At 41.2% G+C, this 8,884-nt stretch overlaps 1 protein-coding gene across 1 annotated transcript in view; it reads left to right on the plus strand.

Annotated features, from left to right (window-relative positions):
* The window catches only part of cntn5 (contactin 5), a 72,693-nt gene extending 64,456 nt beyond the window's left edge, over nt 1-8,237 (plus strand). The window contains exons 19-24 of the mRNA XM_077611760.1: nt 2,651-2,885; nt 2,966-3,075; nt 4,304-4,490; nt 4,566-4,678; nt 6,065-6,233; nt 7,659-8,237. Of these exons, the coding sequence (XP_077467886.1) occupies nt 2,651-2,885; nt 2,966-3,075; nt 4,304-4,490; nt 4,566-4,678; nt 6,065-6,233; nt 7,659-7,747 (903 nt within the window). The 3' untranslated portion in view covers nt 7,748-8,237. The remainder of the gene's footprint in view (nt 1-2,650; nt 2,886-2,965; nt 3,076-4,303; nt 4,491-4,565; nt 4,679-6,064; nt 6,234-7,658) is intronic.
* The last annotated feature ends 647 nt before the right edge of the window (nt 8,238-8,884 follow it).

Consider the following 8,884-nt stretch of genomic DNA (forward strand, 5'->3'; position numbering starts at 1 on the left):
CCAATTAGAATATTAAAACAGTGATACGCTGACTCAAGAGTTTAATTAGTTTCTGGACTACAGATGGTTCGGGTCTCGAATCCAATTTTCTTGAGTAGAAGAACAACAGCCACAAAAATTTTGAACTGGAAATTACCGGTCGACAAATTTGTGTCACTTTCGGTTCATATGGGACATTTCCTGGTCACTTCCTGTTGGTTTTTGTACGTTTTATGATCAGTTCCTGTAAATTGAGGGGCATTTCCAGGTCACTTCCTATTGGTTACTATAACTAACTCACCTTTGGGACAATTTCCGGGTCACTTTCTGTTGATATTGGGTCCGTTGGACTGAATTTATCCTACTGGACACATTATTTGTGTTTTCTCTCAGCCTTGGTGGAGGTATTCCCTCATGTGAAAGACTGATATGAAATATGAATGTGATGATGTCTCTCCGCTATGCTTTGATGTCATCCATAAATATGACAAGCTCTCTTGCCACCGCAACTAGTTTTCAGCCCCTGCGGTATTTTCAACGGTCGCCGCCAAACACGTTTGGGAATAAATCAGGAACGGAGCGTGAGGTGACTGATGGAGGTCCTTATTAAAGGAGACGCGGTCTCTTTTTCCATCAGAGGCGCGTTCGGGAAGGCGTCATCTGCCGAGGCGGACCGCCCGCCGGACGCGGTTAAAGCAGGATGAATGACTAAACAGCCGGTTGCTTTACCGTGGGGCCGTCCATTAGGGTTGGCCTCACAGTCGCCCGACCTATTAGGTCGCGAGATGAGCATCACGCTCTGTCCACGTCTCCCTGAGTACGCACAGGGGAGCTTTGAGGTGAACTGCAAATTCTCGTTACTGTAATGAACCCCATTTCCAAGGACTTGTGGTGACTTTTCATCTGAAAACAAAACACAGTGGTACCTCTACTTACAAAATAAATTCCATCCACAAGTGGTTTTGTCACTTGAATTATGCTTGCAAAAACAAATATTGTCTGAAATATGCGAGGAAAGACAAAAAATATAACATTATAAACAAACAACCTAAAATTATGTTACGTTTATTGAACTATAAGGGTCAAAGTTACGCGAAAAGTATCATGGAGACACTCCCTCCTACCCAATGGGAGACCAACAGGGTATTGGGAGATCGCCAACGGGAGAGTAGTTTTATCATGCCAATTTCAAAATAAAATACAGGATAAGTGTATTTACATTTTGGGGGATGTTTGAATTTTTTAGACTTCACATTTCGTAACTCCAATTCAATGAAGACCAAATTTTGCCATTGAGGCATTTTGTAACCAAAATATTTTGTATTTAGAGACGTTCGTAAATCAAGGTACTACTGTAAATAATATGTTTTGGAGATAAACCAAGGCCAATAGTAATGAATATCAAACTGTAGGAAGGAGCTACAAAGTGCCTATCAGGCTAAACAATCCCATCGGACCCCTTACTGGTCCGCTCATTTGACAGACCTCGTATAAGCTAACTAAAGACTGAATATTTTTGCAAATTCTTCTCATCTAGCCCACCAAAAGCTCACTGACGAACTGAGTTGTCATCTCCTGTCCGTGTCGGCCCCTCCTGAGCTCTGCCAGCGGGGGCCTAAATAGTCCACGTTTCTTCACGCTGTTCCTATAAAGGCCGAAAATCAATGAGCGGCACAGCCGGACCGTAATGACGACAGCTCGTTTAGCTCCGCTGATCATCCCAGTAATGAGCGCCGTCACAGTGATTGGTCATCGTGTCTCCATTCGGCACGGACTGTGAGGGGGCACGGATTAGTTGGGCGTTTGGGGTCCGAAGACATGAAAGCGGAAAAGTACTTTTTTATGGATGATTCAGGTGCATGATGGAATGGTTTTATGCTGTGTACTTTGAAGAGATGCTGAGGGTACCCCTTTTATTACCGTTAATAGCAATTAACATTTTAATCGGGGTCGTAAGCATTGAATAAAGCACCTCCGCCCCCCCCCCCTATACTTTGTGAAGATAAGCAGAATGAAATTGTGTGAATGACAACTATATAAGTCGAGGAAACGGAGCGAGAAATTGGAGTGTGAAATATTAAAGCGATGCACATGAATTTTGATGGTAATCAATCACAGTTTTCGGACTTTACTACATCAGCTATTAGAATTTTCCTACAATCGTGTTTCTCTGGAAGACAACAGGAGATATTATCCCCTTCATGATGCAATATCTCTTCATTTATGATTATTTATTGCCAGCCCTCCCAGTTCAAATGAGTCAGCCTTCCATCCCTAACAATCGTAGTGAATGAGTTCATTTTAATCCGTGTCGCTCACATTAATGAATTGATTTCCGTCCAAATGTAAAGCGGTTTGATTGGACGGAGTTTCTGGAAAACAACTCGATGGAAACTGCAATAGATCTCGTCCAGGGAATACAAAAAATAACTCCTCCTGACAGGAATGGCGGGAGACAAATTTCTGGGTAACGAGCGGCGCCCAGCCACACCTCCGCTCGCTTTCCAATCCTGGCGACGGACGGCTTCTTTATTAACTCTGGCAGGGAATTACGGGAAAGTGAGCAATAAAATGGTCTCTTATTTTGGGCTTCTTCCAAAAGTGACACTACCCAACCTGTGCTTCTCTCCATTTTCAAACGGAAATCAAAAAAACTATCTGATCGTTTCAGCCCATCTCGGAGGAGTTCCAAAATGGCGAAAGCTTCGGCTACATCGTGGCCTTCCGCGCCAACGGCACACGAGGCTGGAAGGAGAAGATGGTGACGTCGGCCGACTCCACCACGTACAAATACCGCGACGAGACCTTCCCGCCGCTGACCCCCTTCGAGGTCAAAGTGGGCGTGTACAACAACAAGGGTGACGGGCCTTTCAGCCCAGTCGTCATCATCCACTCCGCCGAGGGAGGTGAGGGTCAATTTCACTTCCGTCGATATGCTTTTGAATGTCCAAACAGTCGAAAACACTAATTGTGTCCGTCCGCGTAGAACCCAGAGAGGCGCCATCTGACGTGAGAGCTTACGCTATTTCAGCTTCGCAAATAAGAGTCACGTGGAAGCCGGCCGTCCCCGGTCCCGGAATACCCAAAGGTTACGAGGTGAATCATTCATTTATGCAATGTGCAATAACTTCGGGGTGTGTAATAACAATGTGCAATATCTTAGATCAGGGGTGTCAGACTCGGGTTGTTTTGCGGGTCGCTTTAACGTCAACTTGATTTCACGTGGTCCGGACCATTTTAGATATAATATTTAGATTTTGATTTATAAATAGATTAAAAGAACTGGATTAAAAGCCCTGAATATTCAGTTTTTTATAGATCTAAAACAATGTTTATTTTAGCTTTTTTTTATATATTTTTAGATTTGACAAAATGATTTTTGAGCTGAAAACACAGAAAAAATGGATTTAAAAATTACAATTATTGATTTAAAAGGGGGAAAATCAGGAAATTTATTTAAATCTATGCTCTTGTGCAATACTATTTTAGAATTTACCTAGCCGGGATGTGACTTTTTATACTTTTATATTACTAGTTATGTTTTTTTTAACTGGGAAAACGCACTTTGTGGAGTAGCACCACCAATTTTGTTATACGCAGCTGTGTATGATGACAATAAAGGCTTTTGATTTGATTTGATTATTCATTATTAGAGATGTAAATGACCAACGTCATACGCAATTGTTTCACGATATGACATTTGCCACCATGCAAGTTGATTCAAGGCCTTAATGACATGATGTAAGCATTTTACACCCGCACAGTATGTAAAATCTCGGCAGAACTTCAATTCAGCCGATTCCACTTGAATTTTCGAAAACAACAGCATCTGACCTTAAAATGATAGCAGACGCAAATCCATCCAAATACGCGACAGAAAAGGCTTTATAGGTAAATTACACCCACTAAATAATCTCCAAACAGACGATGATGTGACACCCAGGACGAGCTGCAAATTTTTGGGGGACTTGCTAGCATTGTTGCTGTGTGAGCATTCTGTAACTGTCAAAATTTACTATTTAGAGCAGCTCCATAAGGCTAGACAGGATCATCAATTGTGGTTATGTCATGTCACAACCTCAATTGATGAAAAAATAGGCCTTCCTTGATTTATTGTTGTGTGGATTATCAATGAAATGGTTCAAAAGGATTTAAAAGTCTTCGATTTTATTTGAAGAAACCCGTTGGAGCCGTCATTAAGATATCAATCTCCCTCGATGTCACGTTACCCTTCTATTCAGACTTTTAGAATTGCGAGAAAATTGAACAGCACTCCCACTTAATTCAATCCATGACTAAAAACTGTGATTCTTTGTGGGATCAGGTGAGCTACTGGAAGGCGTCGGAAAAGGAGGATTCTGGTTGGAAACAGAAAACCACCAAAAACCAAACCTCCATGGTCCTGGGCGGTTTGGAAGGCAACAGCCCGTACGCGCTCGCCGTCCGGGGTTTCAACAGCATCGGTCAAGGACCCGCTAGCATCTCCGTCACGGCCACGACGAGGAAAGCCCGTGAGTTTAGGAGTTTTGCTTTGCACCCCCTTTTTTTGGGAGACTGACGGTGTCTCCTGTGTGCTTTTTGGTCAGCTCCCGTGCAGCCTCCAGGCAACCTGCTGTGGATCCAAGAGGGCAACAATGTGTCTTTAAGCTGGGACCCGGTCAAGGCCAAAGAAAATGAGTCTGATGTCATTGGCTACATGGTAATTGTGCTATTTTCCAGCTGTAGAGAGCCGTAGCTTCACTTTAGAAATGACGTGTTTTTCAGAACATACAGGATTCGAAAAGTCACCCATCATATCTTTATCTGAGATGGACGTTGGCGAATAGTCGCCCAAAATTGCTTTTCTGATATCTGTGACATATGACCTCGTCACCCAAAATGTAATCACCTCTTTTGTTTCAAATTTCCAAAAGAATCCTGCAAATTTTATCATTATCCCTTTATTAATTTCTCACTTTCTCACACTTTGTCATCTTTGATCTCCTGACCCCATTTTTTCATTTTCTTCCATTTTCTCCTAATTATACATTTCTTAATGTCCAAAATCTAACCATCTCTCCCATTTCATATCACAAAATAATCCTGTAGGTTTGATAGTTAGCCCTTTATTCATTTTATAGTTATCTTAAAGGCAGATATCCTTCTGACCTTTGACCGCATCGCTCTCTTTGTTCCTTTTCTTGCATTTTCTTGTTCTTCTAATTATGGAGTTATCCTGAACTCAAATACATTATGAAACTGTATGTCACACTGAAAAAAAGCTTCACCTTCTAGGCTGTTTAATCCATAGGTGTCAAAGTGCGGGCCCGGGGGCCAAATCTGGCCCGCCGGATCTTTTTGTGCGGCCCAAGAAAGTCAATAATGAGTGCCGACTTTCTGTTTTAGGATCAAATTCAAATGATTATAGATGTACATTACATTTCCTGATTTTCCCCTTTTTAAAATCAATCATTTTTAATTTTTTGTTTTTTGTGTGTTTTTAGTTCAAAAAGCATTTTGTAAAATCTAAAAATAAATATATAAATATTTTCCTTTTTCCAGTTTGATATTGAACATAACTTAAAAATATATTCTGTTTCCTTTTGAAATAAAAAACATGATTAAAATAAATTTTCCATTACTAAGAAAAAAAGCTCAAATAAACATTGTTTTAGATCTATAAAAACGATTTAGAGTTTTCGATCCAGTTATTTTAATCCATTTTTTTTTAAACCTAAATATTAGATCTATATTCTCCCCTTTTAAATCAATAATTGTAATTTTTTTAATCAATTTTTTTCTGTGTTTTTAGTTCAAAAATCATTTTGTAAAATCTAAAAATATTTAAAAATAAACCTTGTTTTAGATCTATAAAAAAAATGAATATTCAGGGCTTTTAATCCATTTATTAAAAAAAATCTAAATATATCTTAAATGGTCCGGCCCACATGAAATGGCGTTGACGTTAATGCGGCCCGCGAACCAACCCGAGTTTGACACCCTTGGTTTAATCTATTTGAAAGGGGAGTGGCTTATTGCAATGATGAGAGTCCATTTGACCACCATCCACAATTAATAAAATGCCGGTCATGTGGTTGCCGCGCAGGTATTACTGAAGCAAGAAGGTCGAGGCCACAACCAGGTGACTCGAACCATCAACCCCTCCACCACGTTGTCCCTACCGGAGGGCGGCACATACGCCATCGAGGTGCGGGCGCTCAGCGAGGGCGGCGAAGGGGCGGTCAGCTCGCAAGTGCGACTCGTCACCTCCTCGGGTGAGAAAATGCTACCTCATTTTTATTGATCATCCTGTTTTTGGACTAATTAAGATCAAATCAAAGTTGTTGCACCAGCAAAGTTTTCTTTGCCGAACACTCTTTTAATTACCTCGCCCACGCACACGAAGCTTGAACGATGCTCTAATTAACCCGTGCTGTGAACAGAGGCTATCTAACCCACTTTGCAAAGGCGGCAGATGTTTTGTCCTCAAACGCCGTTTCACGAGTTGGGTTATTTTGCAGCCCTAATTAGTCGGAAAATGACTCGGTGGTTTCCCACTGTGCACTACAAGACGAAACAGTTGAACCCTGCTGGTCAAGTTAAGCTCTTCCCAGACTAACCAGAGCTGCAAAATACGACGTATCTTCCGTAGTTTGCTACGCCAGTTTTTACCAAACTACTAAATACGCAATTTGTATCAAAACTACGAAAATCGGAAGAAATCGAGCTTTGTTTTTTTATTGCCATTTCAACTTCCCATGACAATTCCTTCGGAATGCAACATAAATAAGTTTTCCATTTAGCACATTGTCGAAACGTTGAATTATTTTGAAAGTGAAGTCTTTAACACTCATTTCCTTTTCAATGACACGTGTGCATTATCGTCATTCGTTTTTTCAAGCAGTATAGATGTGTGCTACCTAAAACGAAAACGTGAGTACTAGTTGATTTGCTGTTTGATTTTTATTAGCAAATATTGAAAAAAAAATAATTATTTCACGAGAAAATCATTTTTGTATGCATCACTGGTAAATTCCACTGGGGCAGGGGTCGGGAACCTTTTTGATGGAAAGAGCCATAAACAATTCATATTTTTAAAATGTTAATCCTTGAGAGCCATGCTCCGAATTTAAAAGTCAACATACATGAAAATGTGTGCCTTTTTTAGTCATTTCACCACTTTTAAAGTACAAAAAGTCCTTGAATTCTTTTGACAACATTGTTATGTCGTTGCTAATCAATGGATATCAATGAGAAAATCCATGCAAAAGAGTGTAATGAAAAAAAAAATGATTATAAGGTGCTGGGTTAGTGTCAATGCCATAATACCAACGTAACGCTCCTATTCCTGCGCTTTCTCACCAGCAGTTTCCATAGTTTACCTCACAGATTAGTGGAGAGCCATATTCACCCATCAAAAGAGCCATATGTGGCTCCCGAGCCATAGGTTCCCTACCCCTGCACTAGGGAAAAGGGTCACAAAATCTGGAAATTTTCTTTACCCATGCCCTAAATATGATTTTTAATGTTTGGCGGCTCTGGCTAACCGAGCCAACGAGTTTAAGCCTAAAAATGAAAAGAAATAATTAAATACATGTGATTTTGATGTTTAAAAATGGACAAGATCATCCTGTTTTCTCATCATGTGATCGAATCGGGGACATCCCTAATACTTGCTGCTCTTTTGTTGTTGGTGTTAGGGGTGAGGGCGAAGAGCTGCGATTGCAAACCCAAGCTGACGTGGCCCGCGTTGCTTTTGGTTCTGCTGGTGCCTTCGGCGTCCCGGTGAGGCCGTTTTTCCAATTCTTCTTGACGTTTGCTTCGGAGGAATCCTTCTGGGAGGGGCTCGCGTCATCCTCTCACACATTTGTTTCCATGTCCGACATCGCGCTTCGTGTTGTTGTCGTGTGCCGTGCGAGGACTTTTTTTTTTTTTTACTCCATTTTTCAAACCACTCGTGTCAACGGCTCCCGGGTTGTACGGAGCGTGACGACGACGACGACTTCTCGGAGAGATGCAGCGCCCCTCTTTTGCTTTCCTCTGACTGGCAAAAATACTCACTTGAGGAAAGAAGTGCATTTTTTTACGATGAAACCACTGGGACTACTTTCCAAGACTTGCTTTTTTTGTACACAGTGTTACCTTTTAGAGAAGAACAGCCTTGGTGTGTATCAGCTTTGTTTCTGTGGGTAGCAACGCTTTGGTACTCGGTGGTCCAGTTTGGTGGAAGTACAGTAGGCCTCAGTAGGGTGACCAATAAATGTGATGTATTTTTTTTACATTTGGTCCTCTTGTCATACTTTTGTCGCGATATCTCATTAACTAACTACTGAAAAAAAGACCCCAATGCTACTTTTGATAATACATGAATTTGCAAAAAAGATATATTTTTAAAGCTGGGCACGGGAATTGCATGACCGTATTTTCTCGCATATAAGCCGTACCCGCGTATAAGCCGTACCCTTAAAATTGTTGAACCGTATCGGCCGCATTGTCTTGCGTTTTCGTCTTTGTCACCTTGCAGTTTCATGCATGTCAAGTCTAATTTTTTGCGCATATAAGCCATACCCTCGATTTAGTCATCATTTTTTTTAGCGACAAATATGGCGTATATGTAAGAAAATATTCTAATTTGCCTATTTGTTTTTTTGCATTTTGTACTTTTTTGGGATGAATTAAAATGGCAATGGCAGCCAAAGAGTTTAAAAAAGAGGAACGGGGATGCAATGAAGTAAAATGCGAAGCCTAACCGCAAAGAGGTCCAAACTGGCGCCCACGGACGGAGACCTTTTCTCGTCGGCAGCTGGCTTAAAATGTCAGCGCTCAGACAGCAAACATTTCATTTGTCACATCGTGCAGCCATTTTCTTTTTCTCCGCCCAAAGGGACGCGTTCCAGCATTCTGTAAGGGCGAGAGGCCAGGTCGC

The sequence above is a fragment of the Stigmatopora argus genome, chromosome 10 (assembly GCF_051989625.1).
Source record: "Stigmatopora argus isolate UIUO_Sarg chromosome 10, RoL_Sarg_1.0, whole genome shotgun sequence".
NCBI classification, from domain to species: Eukaryota; Metazoa; Chordata; class Actinopteri; order Syngnathiformes; family Syngnathidae; genus Stigmatopora; species Stigmatopora argus.